We start from the raw sequence: 19,679 nt of genomic DNA, 5'->3' as shown, positions 1-19,679 counted from the left end.
CCCATGTGAAGCGCGTATTACGTTACAAGAACCAGTAACAAAGTATTAGGGCAGATATAAACATCAGACTATCCAAAAATTGTAAATCGTGCCTTGTTTTTGAATAAAATCTTTAAACGTTCAAAACCTTTTAGATGTCTATAATAGAAAAAACGCAAAACTGACAACTAAATTACATCCTCTAAATGAATTAATCTTCATTTTAATGTGTTCATAGCCTGAGAAACCTTGTAGCTACTATTTAAAAACAAGGAGAGAATCACCTGAGAGTTATGCAAGGAATTAATTATTCATTGTGATTATTGTGGGTGTTGGTCTGTGTGGTGAAACTACAAAGAAATGCCTTTTAATTTGTTTAACCGGATTTACAAGACTCCTAAATTATGCAATTTCATTTTGGTATGGAAGATCATTGAACTCAAGAGTGAAAACGTGACTGCAATTTTCTTTCACAGTCCCTCACGACTATATAAGCAATTCAGCCAAAACCGTCAAATGTATGCCAGCCAATCCGATTGCAGCAAACGCGAACGCTTTTTTCTGATTGGCTAAAAACGCGGTCTGCTGCGCGTGAAGCTGATTTCTCGCGAGAACTGTTTGATCGCGATCTGTCAAAAGCGCGTTTGTATATAGTACAGTATATAGTGCAGTATTAAAACAAAAATGGCATGTCAAATCGATTTTAGCCACGTTGTTTCCTCGCAATGACTGACTCGGAGGAACTTTGAACAGGTTAAGATTTCGTAACTCCTCCTCCGCGGCCCTTTAAAAGCTCGCGCGTGACTTAATCTGAAGTATCCGCGGTAAACCACAGCAAACGTCCAAACCGAAGGCGGTGTGATAAACCAGGGCTCACTGTAGCTTCCACCAACCCCCCAAAAGATGTCTAATTTTGACGAACTTCTGCAACGCGCTGGCGACTTCGGGTTGTATCAGAAGAGAATCGCTCTCTTGGGGTCGCTGCCTATTTTGCTACTCGCTTTCGTGCTGATAGGAGTTGTGTTTTTAGGATACACGCCGGACCACTGGTGTAAAAACGCGGGTCTCCAGGAGAAATGCGGTTTCTCTGAGCGGCGGGTCCGCGATCTGACCGTCCCCCGCACGGGGCCGCGCGGCGCGTTCAGCAAATGCGCGAAGTTCGACGCGCTTTGGAACGGGAGCGCGCTTGCGTGCAACGTCTCCGTCGACCGGCCGATCTTCACCAACGGCACGCATCTGTCCTCTTGCAGTGAAGGCTGGACCTTTAATGAGAACCGGAGCACCATTGTAACGGAGGTGAGCGCGCGCCAGCTTTGCTTAAGAATATGACTTCAAACTGAAGCGAAAGTAACAAATCATTAACACGCATTTTGCTTGCTTTGCATTTGCGTGCTTTAAAATGTAACTGATCGGGCTTTACGCTTGAGCACGGCTGTCAAATGATCCATCACATCCAAAATAAAAGTTAACAAAATATATGTGCACTGTGTATATTTATTATTGCATGCATCATACATATGCAAATATTTTCACATATTATACCGTATGTCTGTGTGCTTATATATGATGTTAAAAAAAACGTTTATTTTGAATACGATTAATTGTTTAACAGCACTGCTCCTTGATGCAATGACCAAATATAGTTGAATCCCTTTATGCATAGTGACATGTAGATACTTGCATGGAGGTTTTTAACGAGTCACATAATTGTTTGCTTATCTATATGTTGTCCTCATGGATCCCAGTTTTCATTGGTGTGTGAAGACTCTTGGCTTGCAGACCTGAACCAGGTATCCTTAGCTGGAGGGTTTTTTATAGGTGCCTTAGTGACAGGATACCTAGCTGACAGGTATTTTCTCTCCTTCATGTATTAGCATGCTATATTCAAAGCGCATAAAAAACGAGTGGCATTTACTGTCATGATATAAACACATTCCAGACATGAGCATGACAATAATCAGATTTTTCTTTACAGGTTTGGGAGAAAATCCTGTTTTATTGTGTCAATGTTTGGCCTTGGAGTTTCTGGGATATGCATTATATTTTCACCATATTACCCCCTCCTCCTGTTCTTTCGATGTTTGCAAGGATTTTTCGCCAAAGGAGCATGGACCGCCACATATGTATTGGGTGAGTACATAATACGCCATACCATAGCCATATGCATATATATATATATATATATATATATATATATATATATATATATATATATATATATATATATATATATATATGTATGTGCATATAACTATATGTGGTTATCTGACTAAAGCTCTAAACCTATTAAATATAACTAGTTGGTCATTTAAATTATCTATAAATCAAATGCATTGCTTGTAACATCAGCAGTCCAGTTTTGAGGTTTAAGCGCTTTAAGCATTCATGCATTTGCCAGAGACTTTTATCTAAAGCAGCATGCATCGCATACAAGTTGCGCATTGGATCACTTCACGCATTTGTTGGGAATCGATCTTGGAGTGTGAGCTGCAGGAATGTATTTTGCTGATGTAGTTTCTTTTTTCAAAACAGTTATCGAATTCTTTGGATCAAACAACAGGAAATTTGTCTCCGTTATGTCCCGCACTCTGTACTCGTTGGGTTTGGTGCTCCTTCCTGCTCTGGCCTATTACATTCCTTCGTGGAAAAACCTACAGCTGGCAATGACTCTACCGACATTCATCTTTCTGATCTATCATTGGTAATCGCTTGCGATGGAACGATAATATATTTATCACTTTTGAAATGAAGGTTCTCTTCAGTCATTTTGCATAAGTTACTGGTCTCTTTATGTAAGACTCTGTCATATATCATTTGCTGGATATGGCAGGCATTAATGTTGTAACAGGGTTATTCCAGAGTCTCCCAGATGGTTGCTGTCACAAAGGAAGACAAAAGAAGCTGTAAAAATCGTTGAGAGCATTGCCAAGTGCAATAAAAGATCACTTCCTGAAGACTTTCAAGAGGTAATTAGATTCATTTATTAAACTTGTTGCTGTAGTGCATCTGATGGTTTTAAGTCCTTCTGGGTAGTTCCTACGTATCTACGTTACAGTAAGTGTGTTATTAACGCATAAATGTTGTATCATTTACGTGCTGCCAGTGACAAGTTTGCAAAATGTAGTTTGGTAGTATTTTTAATGAAAATTACCAGTATGCCAAAATGTGTACAAACCAAACTCTATAGTCAACATTCACAATTAAAATTCAATTTTGAGACATGAAATGAAATGCCTTTAAGAAAATCCCTTTTTTCACAGTTTTTTCCCACGAAAAGCATCGTGATGGAAACATACAGATCTGAATATTTTTTTAATTTTTTGTGTTGACTCAAATAAGTCTTCTACACCAGTAAAACCTTTTTTGTTTTGTATTGATTTTCTTAGATGGACCTTCTGATAGATAAACAAGAGGAAATGGTTCGTCCTTCATATAAAGATTTATTTAAGACTCCTAAAATGAGAAAACACACCCTCATCTTGATATATGCATGGTGAGCTTTCATTATTTGTCCTTAAATACACCTTTTTATGCAACTGTTTAGCAGCATAAGTATCGTAATAATCAAAACCCCTATTACATTATCCCCCCAAATGCACCACATACGCATTGTGACGTTTATTTCTTCAGGTTTACCGGTGCGGTGGTGTTCCAGGGTTTGGTCTTGCGTTTAGGAATCACAGGAGATAATGTTTTCCTGGACTTTCTCATCTCAGCTGTGGTGGAGCTTCCGACTGGAATTATATTTTATTTCTTAGTTGACCGAATTGGCAGACGTCCTCTCATGGCAGCGGTCAGTTTTATCGGAGGGGCCGCTTGTTTGGCCGTGCCATTTATTCCACTGAGTAAGCTGCACCCCCCAGACATGTTTTGGCATTTTTTGCAAACGTCTAAATGTTTCATTTATGCTCATCAGTCGTTTTTTTCCCCAAGATATTTCATGGCTGAGAAGAACCATCGCGATAATTGGTAGACTGGCTGTGGCTATCGGGAATGAGACTGTCAATTTTGCCAATACAGAACTGTATCCAACGCCTCTCAGGTATTTATCAATCTTTTATCAATGAATATGAAACAGAAAGTGTGTGTTAATGCTGTTTTTAATCACATAATCCACTAAAAGTAAAGCCAAGTATTTGCATTTTGCTCACACTTTAGTTTGGGGACCGATTTCTATCATTAACTAACAATTAACTGTGACTTATTTCTTAATCATTTTATAATTAGCTGCTTATTAATGGATAGTAGTTAAAATTATGTATGGTACTAGGATTAAAGAATAGTGTATTAATATGTGCTTCATAAGTACCAATAAACAGTCGATATGCTAGCAGCGTGCATGGTAATAATAAATAATTATTTTACAATTTTTGGCTTGGGTTTTTTCAAAATCCTTGAAACAGCTTCTAGTTCAGCTTTTGTAGCTGCATACATTAACATCGCATATCTATATCTATAAATATCTATATATTTTAATGTTTAAAACAATTGAGCATTGCCTTGAAATCACTGAAGTTTATCTAGATTCGTTTTTTTATATCTAGGTAGTATTTCTTTAAATAGGCATTAAATGTTTCTCTTAATTGACTTGTTTTCTTGTGCGTTACAGAAACTTAGGCGTATCTGTGTGCTCCTCAGCCAGCGACATCGGGGCGGTTGTTGCTCCATTTATTCTGTACAGATTAGCTAGTGTTTGGCAAGAGCTTCCCCTCTTTGTCTATGGTGAGAAGTCTTTTAAATTTCAGAAATCAAAACACGAAGAATTTCCTTCTGTTTTTCTTATCTTATCGATTTTTACAGGGGCCATGTCAGTTCTGTACAGCGGACTTGTGATGCTATTACCAGAAATGAAAGGTGTTGATCTGCCAGAAACTGTGGACGATGTGGAAAATATGAGAAGGTAGTTGTGTTTTCATCTTGCAGATAACACAGTAGATAATTTAGTCTGTTAATAACGCCATATGCTCTTCAGCAGGCGCAAACACAAGAAAAAAGATGGGCCTCGGTTTCCTGAAATAAACATTGTTCCAATGAAAGCGACTGAGAGAACATCCTAATAATTATTTCATTTGCAAACAGTAAATGCAATCAAAACATTTATGTAATTATAGCATAATGTCATATTTGCAATATGCATCCCAAAGAAAGACGTGATGATTTTAGACATTTTAAATGACATATCCCACCCTTTTCATGCTTTATTTGTTGGCTGTATTTCTTTCGTTCATTAAATATTCATTTAACGTCTAATATGCATTTCTTCATTGTTCACATTCTGGGTGATGCAGCCCTGTTTTATGTTCATGGTCATAACTCGCATCCAGCCGTCCGTGAAACTCACTTTTAACGAAGAAATGTTTTTTAGCGACAGACAATAGTTTATGTTAATTAAGGAGTGTTGACCTGTAAATTCGTTTCATTCTGTCATACGTTAGAGTCTGAACAGAAAGGGCATTCATTGTATTCCTTCTTTTGGGCGCATTCAGCAACACTCATTGTAGTTCGGCGGAGCACATTTAGTCAGTTTACTGAATATATTGGACGAAAACAATCAGTTTAGAATCAAACCGCCATAAAAAGTAGAGCATTTCCTAATAGTAGGCCAAATTAGGGCGCTCTCTATTTCGTTCTTTAGTGTTACCGTAGCCCTATACATTAGAGCATCATGGGAAATGAGGCTAGCCTTTCAGCTGCTGTGTTAATGGGTCAAACTAACTCAAACAATCAACCATCAGTCTGAATGCTAAACAGGCTGGAAAAAATCACTGCCAGGCATTTGACGTGAGAACAACGTGAAGTTAGGGAGGCTCTCTCTGCTGCATTTTGGTACCAAGTTGATTGATTATTATTAAAAAAATACATATCTGATAAGCTCATAAAGATATGAAGCAAAACCAGAGAAACGCTACTGATTCGGGTCAGGATGCTGAGACGAATCTAGAGGAGCGCAGGAGACTTCAGGAAAACATCCGACAGTGGAATTCAAACCGACTCAGCCTGTTTGAGATCACTGAACCTGATGAGGTGAACACTTTTCTTTTTAAAGATTAGACTTAGGTTTAGTAATGTGAAAACTACAACTTTATGTTTTCAAACTGTTCAGACTGTTCATTAGGAGACAAGAGTGAAAAAAGTCACGAATAGCATCAAATAATTTGAAGAATCTGATTCATCATACTACGATCTTTGACTTTCGAGAGACTTTAGTCCCAGCAAACCTGAGCACATTTTAATTATTGAGGAGAACTAGTAGAATTTTTTATTTATTTATTTAAAAAAAAAAAAAAAAAATATATATATATATATATATATATATATATATATATATATATATATATATATATATATATATATATAAATATATATATTTTTTATTTATTTAACATAATTGTTGTCTAGAATAAATATTGTAGAAATTCCATTTGTGATTCTTTTTTTTTTTTTTTTCTTTTCCATTGAATCTTATTGCTTTCTAAGAAAACTAATTTATTGCATGCTTTATTATTTTTTATTGATATTAAATACATTAAATTTGTTTATTTTAATTTAATTTACATTTTACGTTAAATATCATTGCTGTCTAGGATTCAAAATGGAGATTAAAGTGCATTTATTTTTTTTACTTAGTTTGCATTTAATGTTTGCATTTAATTGCTGTCTAGATATTAAAGAATGTGTGTTTTATTTAATTTAGTATGCATTTTACATTTAATCTCTTTGCTGGTAGTATAAATTACAATTTAAAAAATATATATCTTGCTTCTTTCCATCTTCGCAATTTAATAATCTTTTTATTCTTTAGGATTCTGTGTTTCATGGCGTTATTCGTTTTCACCTCCAAGACCATGTTTCAGGGAACTGTGCCACCAAATGCATTAGTATCTCAAGTGCTTCTACCACACAAGAGGTCATTGAAACCCTTCTGGAGAAGTTTCAACACGATGGGACCTCACAGCCTTTCTCTTATTCATTGTACGAGGTCTTAAAAAACCAAGGTGAGAGCAGGACTGAATTTAACTTGTGTTTGGAGACACGCCTCTGTTCTCAGTCCTTGTCAGAATTGATCTAATGTTCTGTGTTTTTATCGTTTAGAAGAAAGAAAACTGGACCTTTCAGAAAAACCGTTGTTGGTTCAACTCAACTGGAATAAAGACAGAGATGGCAGATTTGTCTTGAAGAGGGACAGTTTACAGGTGTCTGACGTCTCCGTCATTCTACGAGATCTTATATCAAATAAATAAGTTAAATATCAGAATTTTGGAGTGAACTAATTTTTTTTTTTTTTTTTTTTTTTTTTTTTTTTAGGATGGCTGTGTGGACAATAAGGAAAAAGTTGGAGTAATTGAGAATTTCAAGAGGACATTATCAAAGAAAGAAAAAAATAAACAGAAGAAAAATGTTTCTAGCGGTCACACGTTAGAGAACGGTGTCTCTGGCAGTGAAGGAAACAGGTGATCACTTTTTAATATCCAATCTTGATTTTTTTGTGCCCAGACGCCTGAGATGAAAGACTTTTATTCATTTAAAGAGGCGGTTTTGAGGTGGAGAGCTGTTAAAAGTTAAATACAGTGCTATATATAAAAACCTTTTTTTAATATTTTTAATTTTTAATTTTTTAATTGATTTGATAGGAAAGCTGATGTAAAGAAAAACATATACATTTGGAAAAATCGATATTTAAGTATCAGCATGTAGCAAAACATAATATAACAGCATATTAAAGTGTATGTATTGCATTGTAAACTGCAAATTAACCGTCACTTTAACCTAATAGTGGGAGGTCATATAAAATCATAACTAATTAATAAATTAATAGTTGACCTCTTTTTTTTTTTTTTTTTGGCATTTGGCATTTGCTGAAATCAGTAAATCCTTTCAAAATATTTTCTAAAATATTCATGCTACACAATGCAACATCAAGTATATAATATTAATATTTAGTAAATAATAAGAAGTATATTTTCTCCTGATTGCAGCGTGACACACGACTACTCGAAAGTTAACTGGAATCTGCCCCTCAGCATTTTTTTAAAGGAAAAAGGTACAATTGCTGATCCTGCCTTAAAATCATCCAGTCAGCACAATTATACCATCAGCTCTTAGGTCATTTTACGTTTTTGTTTTTGATTTCTGTTTCAGATGAGGATTCTTTCCTGCTTGCAGTGATCAGCGACATTAACAGCTCCACGATTCACTTTAAACTCTCGCCTGCGTTTGTGTTTTATCTGGTTGGACGATTTTTAACGAGCCACAAACCTAAGCGGACCGAACAGAAAGTCCGTGTGACATTCGACAAGATTGCGCGCTTGATTCAAAGTGTCATTCAGGTAAACCGAAGATTGTAATTGTAAAAATGTGATATAAAAATGTGAGTTAACTCCCCGATGATTTCCTCGTTTCCGTTTAGAAACAGAGGAACATCGCCGTGGCTCTTGCCTTCTGGATGGCCAACGCATCTGAGCTCCTGAGCTTCATCAGACGGGACAGAGATCTGTGCCTCATCACGCTCCAGGCTCAAAATGCTCTCACTCAACTTGTGCAGAAGACTTTCAGGTATGATCAAAACATGATTGTGATGTTTGCAGGAAGGGCGATGTGTTTTGAGCGGTTAATTAGGCGTTAATGTTTCCTCAGGTACCTGTCACATCGGCTTCAGGTTGATCTTGAAAGTCAATTACCTGCATTCTTCGCTGACGTAAAAAAGGAAGTGGCTCAGGCGAAAGAAATTGGTAAAATGTCTAGTTATTGCTATATATTTCAGTGCTTTCTGTGCAGTGGTTCACACTGACTGTGAGGTATTTATGCACTTTAGTGATATGCTACACCTCATTCAGATGTACCCGAATTAAACTGGATGTGAAAAGAAATCAGTTTGTTACTTTGCTTGTCAGTCATTAAGCAACTGTTTTCTTACTCAGTATTTTTGTGGCGTTATCTTAGCATTCTTGAATCAGGATATTAAATTAAGAAGAAAAGGTCTTGTTTTCTGAAAAATGTTAAAATTAAGTTTATGCTAAAAAAATGTTGTTTTCAATTTAAATTAAGTGGTTTTTTTTTTTTTTTTTTTTTTTTTTTTTTTTTGAAAAATGGTTTGTACTGGAAAATAAGTTAGTAAATATAATGTTAGTATCATATTTTTTGAGATTTTTTTTTTTTTTTTTTTTTTAATAAAAATTATTTTATTTGCTCACCCCTAGGCCGTCCAAAATATAAATGGGTTTGCTTCTTTATGGGATCAGATTTGGATAAATGCGTAAGTGCGTCACAATAATCCACACCACTCCAGCCCATCCCTTAATGTCTTGAGAAGTAAGAAGAGATTAAGATGCCATTAATGTAAGAATAAAATTATATTTTCATATTGAGACCAAAAGCAATGGTGTAAAGTTAATTATAACAAATATGCAGCTGTCACAAGATCAGCTGGAGCGGTGTGGATTATTGTAATGTAGGCAAACAAGTCATATAGTGCTACATTTCTCAAATCAGCTTCCATAAAGAAACTAATGTATCTACACCTTGGAGGGGCCGAGGGTTCGGCAAGTGTTCAGTTTTGCATTTCCTGTCTGTTTAAGGATGGCGACGTGTGTACTCTTGCAAATAAATGTTCTGAATTTGTTTCTTAGAAGGCGTCTTGAACAGCCTCATAAAGAGCATGAGTTTGCTCCGAAGGTGTCGGGTCAACCCCGCTCTGAGCATCCAGCTCTTTTCTCAGCTCTTTCACTTCATGGGGGCCTGGATCTTGAACCGGCTCACCGCGCCGGGATCCGCGCTGTGCTCGAACTACTGGGGTCAAACTCTACGGCAGCGTCTGGCGCTCGTGGAGGCCTGGGCAGAAAGACAAGGCCTGGAGCTGGCCGTGGACTGCCATCTCAGTCGTATCATACAGGTAGTGTGTCTAAAAAGAAGATGAGAAGCAATGCAGCACGCAAAATGGTGCAATTGCAGTTTTGAACAATATTATTTAGATCTCTATCGACATCAAAAGATCCGACTCATCCGTGGTTATTTCCCTAAAAATGTTGCTCCCTTCAGGCCACTATGCTACTAACCATGACCTCTTACTCTACACGAGACGCCCAGATGATTCAGTCCACATGCTACAAGCTGAACTCTCTACAGCTGAGAGCACTGATGAGCAAACAACCCCACTTTCCAGCCGTAAGTCCATGAGGAAAACATAAAGCATTTTTAGTCTTCCAGTACAAATATTTCCAATCCAATGCAAATATCGAAACGTTCTTACAAGAAGATGCTTAAGAATAAGAAGAAAAGTGACATGAAATATGAAGTCTTGTTTTTTTTAGTATTAAAATTAAGTGAGTTTAAGCTTAAAAAACCCCAAAACAATAGGATAGATATGGTCAGAAAAATAAAACTATGTTTCAAAAAATAAACTTGTTTTCCCCGAGTTAAATTTACTGCAAAAATGTTAAGATAAAATGTAATTGTCTTGGTTTTTATTAATTAAGTGACTTTCAATTTTTTTTTTAAATATTGCTGGTGATTGGCAGATGTTTTTTTTGTTTTAGGCTTAAACATTTTAACATAATTATAAATAAAAAAAAGCATTAGTATCCTTTATATATCATTAATATTGCTTAAGTAACTTGTAATCTTGATTTAAGAATGTTTAGATAGCGTTTTTTTTGTCTGTTTTCAGATATCTAAACATTCTTGAATCTGCATCCATTAACTTGAGAAACAAATTTCTTAAGATAGTCTTGTTTTCTGAAAAAATGTAAAACAATATAAAGCATGTTTTTTCCCTTTTAAAAAAACGGATATATGGTCAAAAAAATAAACTTGTTTTCTTTTGAATGAAGTTTATTATTTTACCCCATTGGCAGATATTTATTCTCATTTAAGCTTAACTTGCTTCATTTTGATCCATTTTTCATAGAAAAATACTATCCTATAGTTTCTTATGTAAATGTATCTCGATTTAAAAATATTTTGACGTTTGTGCTGTAAAACGACAATAATTCTGAGGAAGAAAATCATATTTTGCCGTGTAGGTATAATTGTGATCGGTGACCACAAAACCAGTCATAAAGGTCAAAACTGATATTTATACATCATCTGAACACTGAATAAATAAGCTTTCTACTGACGTATGGTTTGTTAGGACCGGATAATAATTTGAATACCCAGAATGTAAAACAAATTGGTGCAAAAAAATCTAAATATTGAGAAAATCGCCTTAATGTTGTCCAAATGAAGTTCTTAGCAGTGCATATCACTAATCACAAATTAAGTTTTGATATATTTACGAAACATCTTCATGGAACATGATCTTTACTTAATATCCTAATGATTATCCTAATGGAAAAATCGATGATTCTGACCCATATAGTTGGCTATTGCTACAAATGTACCTGTGCTACTTTTTTGTTCCTTTAGCTCCCCTGAGAGATGGTGTCTACTTAAAGTTTGTCATCCATAGGCACTGATAGAGCGTGTAGTGGCCTTGGCAGAAAATACAACAGACGTTCTGAGGGGAGAGGGTGAAGAAACCCGACTGGAAGAAGAACTGGACCTTCACCTGCCTTTCCTGTTGCCCGAGGACGGATATTCAAGTGATTCCATGCGTGGCATTCCCAAGGGATTTCAGGAGTTCTTAGACCCCATCTGTCACAAAGGTAGCATTATCTGTTCCCCTTGTATCAGTGTAAAGTCAATATATAGAAATCAAATCAATAGTTAAAGATATATATCTGTAATTCTCTAGGTCTGTGTAAATTAATTCCCAATGCCAACTGCGCCGGGACTTGGACCGTTTTCTTTAACCCATCGGATCACTCCGCAAAGGGTTCGAGTTGGGTATGTTGCTAATGTACGGATGAAATTAAAGTGATTAATTCCCACGAAACAGCCAAGAGCTAACACTATATGAATGCACATTTTACTATTGATGTTTATTCTCTTTGTACAGACATGTTTTAACACTGAACACAACCGTGATTTTATTTCATCAATACAGAAACCTGAACCAATGAAAATAACTCTAAGGAAAACTTTGCACGGTGGATTAGGACTGAGCATTGTAGCTGCCAAGGTAACAAATTGGCATTTATTTACATTAGCTAACATGAACTTACAATGCAGGATACTTACTTAGTATTTTCCAGTTATCTGATCAAAATGATTTATTGTATATTCCAGGGGGCTGGACAGGACAAACTTGGCATTTTTATCAAATCTGTCGTAAAGGGAGGAGCCGCAAATGTAGTCAGTATCATCGCGCAAACGACAAAAGTCGCAATGTGCCAGTTTGAAACATGTTATATATACACGGTTGTGTTTTTATAAAGGACAGCAGATTGAATCCGGGAGATCAGTTACTGAGTGTGGATGGCGAAAGTCTTGTGGGAGTGTCACAGGAAAGGTGAAATTATTTGACTATAATTTAGTCGTTTTGGGTTTTTGAGCCACTTTTGTGTGCGGTAGATCTGATTAAAATCATTTAAGTCCATTTTAATTATCCTGTTCAGGGCCGCAGAGATGATGATGCACACTGGCTTGGTTGTATCGCTGGAAATCGTCAAGTCTGCAGCAGTATTTTATGGTTTTGAGGGAGTATTTACCCAGTCTCCACAAACCGCATGTAAAGGTACATTATAATACAGCACTTCGCTACAAAAAAAGATTTTCTCACTTAGTATTTTTGCTTTGCTTTCCAGTACAAGTATCAAATTATTCTCTAAATTAGCTTGAGAAGCAAAATGGCTAGATAGTAGGTCTTGTTTTATGAAAAATGGATGCGAATGGAAATGTTTAAGCTAAAATGTCTGACAATGCTGTAAAACGAATAAGTACGTTTATTTTTCTTACCCCACTGGAAGATATTCGTTCAAACTCGCTTCATTTTGATATATTTTTTTGAAACGCTTTTTAGGTTAATACATTTTGATAGATTTTTGTGCTGGAAACCAAGACAAAATGCTATTTTGCAGTGCGAGCCTTTTGAAATGCTTAAATTCACTCAATGTGCGTACAGCCAATACACCCTTCAAAATAAAAGTGCTGTAGAAGAACCTTTTTTGTCTAAATGTTTCTATAAAGAACTTTTCTGTTTTGCAAAAAGTTCTTTGTGGCAAAACGTTTAGTTCACGAAAAGGTAAGAAAGAGATGGTTCTTTAAAGAGCCTTTGACTGAATAGTTCTTTGCGGAAACAAAAATGGTTCTTTTATTGGATCTCTGTGAAGAACCTTTCATTTTGAGGGTGTATATAATTCATGGCTTTGATCACATGCATGCTTGTTTCGAATTTGTTAGATCTTGGTAACGATGGACCATCCGAGCAGAAGTCCGGCGTCTCCGATATCCGTGACTGTGCCGGACCGTCTGTTTCCGGTCCATCAAAACCATCACAAACCTTCAGAAACCAGCACACAATCAGCGGAGTGAACGCAAAACACAACCAGAAACGGTTCAAGCAGAAACCGGATTACCGTTCCAATCCCAACCTGGCACGTGAGTGTTTACATTTACACCTCGTTGTTTTCCTTGTTAATGGTTTGTTAAGCTCTTTTTCATTCTTTATCAGATAACCAGGAAATGGCTGCTGATTCGGTTCCTCCTGAGCATATGACATTATCCTTCTCCACTGAAGATCTCATGGATTCTGTGAGTACAGATGTTTTTTTTTTTTAAAGATAATCACCTTTATGAATAGTCTCATATTTCACTGACCTCATTATTTCACTTGTCTTCCCAGGGAAAACAAAGAAACACTCTTTCAAACGGAGAGAGAGAATATCTGACCCTGCCAACCTCTAAACCGCACAGCAATAAAACGCCAAGGACTATTGAACATCCTCCACATATTGCTCCATTCTCCAGGGATCAGCAAAAGATCAACCTTATGGTATTTGTGTGTTGCATTTCCTGTCTGTTTCATTGCTGTGTTTGATATTTGTGCTTCCAGTGCAGAGAATCACCTGCCGGATAGGGGAAGTCGGGGTTAGTTGTCACACGTTTTACTCAATATTTCTCAAGGTTTCTGTATAGAAACAAACATTTATATATGAAGGAACACACCCACAATTATTGGTCGTTAAAATCAGGAAAAGATAATAAAACAATTTATACATTATTAAAAAGTTTTTGTTTTTGCTAGCGGATAATTTGTATTATTATTATCATCAAGGTGTGATTTGGTACAAATCAGAATGTAATTATTTAGATTTTATTAACAGTAAAATGATAGTAAATCAACTAAATTAAGTTAATTATTAATGGCTTGTTAACTAAATGTATTCATAATATTTAGGGGCTCCATGGAGCATTAAGATCTTGACAAATTTGTATTTTTCTTAGTCTATTTTAGTCTACGATAAGATCATATTTATATATATATATATATATATATATATATATATATATATATATATATATATATGTATATATGTATGTGTATATATATGTGTATGTGTATATATATATGTATATATGTGTATGTATATATATATATATATATGTGTATGTATATATATATATATATATATGTGTATGTGTATATATATATATATATATATATATATGTATATATATATATATATATATATATGTATATATATATATATATATATATATATATATATATATATATATATATATATATATATATATATATATATATATATATATATATATATATATATATATATATATATATATATATATATATATATATATATATATATATATATATATATATATATATATATATATATATATATATATATATATATATATATATATATATATATATATATATATATATATATATATATATATATGTATGTATATATGTGTGTGTGTGTGTGTGTGTGTGTGTGTGTGTGTATTTTTTCTAAATGTACAAATACTTCTCACAGAAACAGGCGCTTTCTCAAGACAATCTCTGGAGTGAAGAAAAAGGAGGTCCTCTAGTGGACAGGTCGAGAAATTTAAAGAAGCAGCCAGATCTGAGCAAATGGAACAGCATTGCAACCATAAACCCAGTGGATTCCAGTTTTCCAGCCTGGGACACAGAAACGGACTCTGGAAGATCCCGACAACCGCCCAGTCCGTGCCTCTATCGCAGCCGAAACGAATGGACGTCCCGTATACACCACAAGCCAACAGTCTCTCGTTCAGTACATTTCGACAGACCCAAATTACAAATTTACACCATCGGTATCAAAACAAGACACAGAGCGATGCATCACCGCCTCACAGACCGCAGCAGGTTCTCAAGAAAAAAGCGGTCGTCTTCCAGTCGCCTGCGCAGACATTGCAGAATAGCTCGGCCTCGTGTCGAAGCGCGCGCCCTCAGCAGAAAGAGCCCGATAGAATCACAAAGCTCTCTGTTGGAGACTCCTGGAAGCGGGATGCTCAAAAGACTGCTGACCTGCTGCAACAGGAAGCACGACAGCTGCAGGCCAAAGTGCAGCGCAGCATAGAGGAGAGCGAACGTCTGCGCAGACTCTCTCTAGAGCTGCAGTTCCAGAAGAGAGCGGAGGACTTCCAGCAGAACAGTGAGGAAGATGAGGATGACCATTATGGGGCAGAACGGAAGTGCTTTCGGACAGGAAGTGATGTGGTGGTGAGTTGTTAAGCGTGCACCGAAACCTCACAACGATCACTTGTTTGCATGAGCCTTTATGAATCATTTTTGTCATTCTAGCATGACTGCGCAAACACTGAAACGCCCGCCGACCAGCGAAAGGAAAGCCCATTTACTCAGGAAGCCGTTTTGAAGGGTGCTGGATGATATTTCATAATCAGTGGCTGATTAATGTTGTCTCAGACTTGATCAATTTGACTAACGTTGAAATATGTGCTTGCAGATGGAGTCGAATGTGAATCTACGGGATATGAGAAAAAGTCATCTGCGACGTTTTGTTCTGGGTGAGTCTCAACTTTGAATGCTTAATTCTTTACACTAATTCAGATCTTTTTTAAGATTTATCCTATTTTTACTTCACTTAAATTTTAGGTAACACTTTAGAGTAAGAACCATTAACTATGACTTTTTCAGTAAGTTGCTGTTCATAAAAAGACAGTTGTCAAATTTAGATTAGGCATGCAGGCATTTACATGTGCTAAATTTGCACAAAAAATGGCTAATATTCTAGTAATATGCGTGCTAATAAGCTACTAATAGGTGTAACTAAAATAAAGTGTTACCAAATTGTGTTTTAGTAGCTTTTTAGCTCAATTATAAAGCAGTTATAAGGCACAGGGTTAATAGATTAGCCAATAAACAATGCTACACAGTGTATATATATATATTTTTTTTATCAATTTATATATATATATATATATATATATATATATATATATATATATATATATATATATATATATATATATATATATATATACACAAACACATGTAACACATTATAACAATTGTCACAACGTCCTAATTTTATATTAAGAAATTCTTTTAAACCGAAAAGCAAATTATAGTTATGCATGTTCTCAAATATTGATTTTGGATAATTTCTAAACAAATTAAAAAAAAAGGACTGCATCTTTAAATGATCATAATTTTAAAAAGACTATTCTAACTGTTTCAGCACATCAGATGTTTAGAAAACCTGTAGTACAATCAGTGCAATCAGGTGATTGTTTTGTGTACGTATATATATATTCTTACAGCGACGTAGATCACAAAAGCTTCAAAACACGGCGGTCCCCAGAGAATCTGACCTTCAAGGAGCGTCAGCAGCTGTTTTCTTTGGCAATGGTCACTACGAGTAAAGTCAAAGTGTCCTGATGAAAAGGCAAGCCTCAGAGACTACAGTGTCTTAAAGGATAAAGGTTGAATATGATTTGCTTCTAGACTCTCCTCAAGTTGCATGCAAGCTGTACAACTGCATAAACGTAAGGTAAATTCATAAAAACTGAGCCACATTATCTGCATTCACCTTTATGTTTCACATAGTGTCTTAAAAATATTTTATTCCTGTTGGAAACAGAGTTGCTGTAGAGACGTAGCCTTAAAAAAGCACACATTGGAAATTAATAATTATTGCTTTATTGCTGTGTATAACATTATTCATGCACCTCTGCATCATAAAAATAAATGTTTCTCATTTTACACCTTGTTTTGTTGATAAAACTGCACCACCATTTGCTCCTGCTCTCTGGTTTCGATGGACCCCCGGCGTACGCTTCTTATCTCATTAATGGCATCGATTCCGGTGATTTTCCTGCTCTTCACCAGGTAGCAGGCGAGCATCGTCCCGGTCCGCCCGAAACCATGCAAACAGTGCACCGCCACCGCCTGTCGAAGACAAACGCTTCAGCACAGACACGCTCACTGCGTGACCTCTGACCTTAATACAACTCAGGCTACGGTTTGGTCGGTGTGAATATCACTAAAACAGAAGTTTACGAAAGTAGCTCATTTGCCGTTTTTGTTAAAATCGGTCTTTTTAAAATAACGTCATTAATAACTGCTATTCTCAGATGATGATGGTGTAAACTATAACGTGCCAAGGCTATTGATGGGCAATCAGACCAAAGTAGAAACTGGTTTAGAGATTTGTTTGTTTCCACCTAGTGAACATATTCAGTGTACAATGTGATGCAAACTTCATTCATGTTTCATTACATCAGGTTCAGTCGCTTTAAGATATTTACTGACTGTAGTATTTTTGTATAACTTAATTGCTGTCTCGCCGTGTCCTCTTTTGAGTATTCAAAAAAATCCCACTTAATCATCTTAAAAATGCTGCTTTAATGTTTTATGATTTACATTTACTTTTCTAATGATTAAGCTAATCTTAAAAGCTCTCGTTATGAATGATGAGTACGTTACCAACCATAACTACAAAGGTTTTTTCTTCGTGATGCAATCGCTCTTTATTTAAACCTGGTTTCTTTTTGACCACAAAAACACAAGTTTTTAGTCGTTTCTGAACGTTTAGTGAACTTGATATTTACAAAGCAATCAAACTGAACGTTGGCTGCATAAAAATTTACATTCGCAATCAGTGTTTTCATAACAAGAACGCATATGTGTTGGCTGCAATCATGCAGCTTTAATGATTATTTGAAAAGCAGAGATGCGCGTGATCAGTTGGCCCCGGTTTTACCTGTCCTTTAGCACTGGCCTCGTCCACTATGGACAGGAATCTGTCGATCTGATCAAACGTGGGCGCGCAGAAGTCGTGGATCCTGATGTGGTGAAGGGTCAGGTCTGGGCAGGTGTCGTGGTAAGGAGGTTTGCGTTCGCTCAGGGTCACCAGGTGTTTGATGCCGTTGTTCAGCAGGTACTGGTAGTGGGCCGTCATTCGGGGCATTGCCAGGCCCGCGACCTTACCAGGATCTACCCAGGAGAAGTTTGGGGGTTGTGCCGAAGCCATAGTTTTTCTGATTTGTGAGTAACATTAAAACATTGTTTACAATTAAACAGCATTTTTGCAACATTAAGGAAACACTGTCTAACATTTGCAAAAGTTTATGAATTTATATACATACATACATATACATACATACATATATATATATATATATATATATATATATATATATATATATATATATATATATGTATATGTATATATGTGTGTGTATATATATATATATATATATATATATATATATATATATATATATATATATATATATATATATATATATATATATATATATATATATATATATATATATATATGAAATATCTTATTTTTTACATTAAAATCCTAAAACTAATAAAAATAACAAAACATTGTTTACAAGTAAACATAATTTTATATAACATTAAGGAAACAGTGTCTAACATTTATAAAAGTTTATACATTTATATATATATATATATATATATATATATATATATATATATATATATATATATATATATATATATATATATATATATATATAAAAATAAGAAAGCACAAAATTATTAAAACATGCAATGCAGTGCAAAATAAAAATACCAAAATAACACTGGGTTACAAAACAACAACATATTATCTACGCTGTATTTCTACAGGCGTGTGGTATAAATTAATCAAACATATAGTGATTACAAAGCCATTTGCTCTGTACCTTTCAGTTCAGTGTTTTCTCGACGTGGTCCATATCAGCAATCGTTTTAATCGTATTAATCACACGCTGCTCCTTTTTTGTGAATACACATGCATTCATCAATATATTATTATTGTAGCTAATAAAATGTCACATATAAATGCGATCTCTGGAACTGAAGACGTCGGTTCGGTACGTGCTGTACAGTCAGAACTGAAGCAGATGTCGAGTTTGACCATTGGGTGGCACGCTATACTAACTAATTACTGCGGTGTGTGTTACATTCATATATTCCTCCAGGGGGCGTATAAAGGCCATAAACCGCTATTCTCTATTGAACACGGTGAAATAAGAGCGATTGTTTTATGTCGGTGGAAATAGATTTCTCATTGAAAGCTAAATATTTTAAACGTATTAATTGTAAAGACCTTCTGTTGACGTATGTATAAAAATCGACACAATAATCTCTGTGAAATTATAAAAAACAAAGTACGATTTACTTTAATTGGAAATGACTGCGATTGGTTCATTTGGACCGGCGCTGAGTGAAGTAACGTCGATCACATGACTTTTGGAAAAATACACCTAATAAACGGCGCAGGAAGAGTTTACCGGTCATAGAATTAGAAATAAATTTGGCAAGCTAAAGTAAGAGAATAAAATGCTTA

At 35.4% G+C, this 19,679-nt stretch overlaps 3 protein-coding genes across 6 annotated transcripts; 2 read left to right on the top strand and 1 right to left on the bottom strand.

Moving 5' to 3' along the window:
- Positions 1-654: 654 nt before the first annotated feature.
- On the top strand, positions 655-5,224 carry oct2 (organic cation transporter 2). Of its 2 annotated transcripts, none has more exons than XM_043263516.1 (11): positions 655-1,275; positions 1,725-1,828; positions 1,955-2,109; positions 2,512-2,680; positions 2,828-2,945; positions 3,366-3,472; positions 3,610-3,824; positions 3,913-4,021; positions 4,589-4,701; positions 4,780-4,879; positions 4,955-5,224. In XM_043263516.1, exons 1-11 carry the CDS (start codon positions 883-885, stop codon positions 5,034-5,036), a joined length of 1,665 nt encoding a protein of 554 aa, XP_043119451.1. In that variant the 5' UTR covers positions 655-882; the 3' UTR covers positions 5,037-5,224. The 2 variants fall into 2 exon arrangements, with proteins under 2 accessions (XP_043119451.1, XP_043119450.1); XM_043263515.1 differs by having other exon boundaries at positions 656-1,275; positions 4,952-5,223.
- A 169-nt stretch (positions 5,225-5,393) lies between these two features.
- Positions 5,394-15,565, top strand: LOC122362176 (afadin). Of its 2 annotated transcripts, none has more exons than XR_006253068.1 (20): positions 5,394-6,003; positions 6,782-6,974; positions 7,072-7,172; positions 7,285-7,430; positions 7,956-8,020; positions 8,119-8,306; positions 8,387-8,532; positions 8,614-8,708; positions 9,606-9,868; positions 10,015-10,140; positions 11,426-11,621; positions 11,711-11,802; positions 11,963-12,037; positions 12,145-12,210; positions 12,294-12,367; positions 12,474-12,592; positions 13,258-13,455; positions 13,529-13,608; positions 13,700-13,944; positions 14,862-14,952. XR_006253068.1 is itself a non-coding variant. In XM_043263495.1 (20 exons), the coding sequence occupies exons 1-20, from the start codon at positions 5,863-5,865 to the stop codon at positions 15,426-15,428; spliced, it is 3,081 nt and encodes a 1,026-aa protein (XP_043119430.1). In that variant the 5' UTR covers positions 5,394-5,862; the 3' UTR covers positions 15,429-15,565. The 2 variants fall into 2 exon arrangements, 1 of the variants encoding a protein (XP_043119430.1); XM_043263495.1 differs by having other exon boundaries at positions 13,700-13,849; positions 14,862-15,565.
- A 798-nt stretch (positions 15,566-16,363) lies between these two features.
- On the bottom strand, positions 16,364-19,249 carry dusp23b (dual specificity phosphatase 23b). Of its 2 annotated transcripts, XM_043263539.1 has the most exons (5): positions 19,033-19,249; positions 18,075-18,351; positions 17,078-17,260; positions 16,902-16,972; positions 16,365-16,724 (listed from the first exon to the last, which is right to left on the bottom strand). In XM_043263539.1, the coding sequence occupies exons 2-4, from the start codon at positions 18,342-18,344 to the stop codon at positions 16,934-16,936; spliced, it is 492 nt and encodes a 163-aa protein (XP_043119474.1). In that variant the 5' UTR covers positions 18,345-18,351; positions 19,033-19,249; the 3' UTR covers positions 16,365-16,724; positions 16,902-16,933. The 2 variants fall into 2 exon arrangements, with proteins under 2 accessions (XP_043119473.1, XP_043119474.1); XM_043263538.1 differs by having other exon boundaries at positions 16,364-16,972.
- Between the last annotated feature and the right edge of the window lie 430 nt (positions 19,250-19,679).

Source organism: Puntigrus tetrazona, chromosome 17 (genome assembly GCF_018831695.1).
Source record: "Puntigrus tetrazona isolate hp1 chromosome 17, ASM1883169v1, whole genome shotgun sequence".
Lineage (NCBI taxonomy): Eukaryota > Metazoa > Chordata > Actinopteri > Cypriniformes > Cyprinidae > Puntigrus > Puntigrus tetrazona.
Note: the sequence above shows the minus strand (reverse complement) of the source record. Positions and strands in the feature narration are given on the sequence as shown.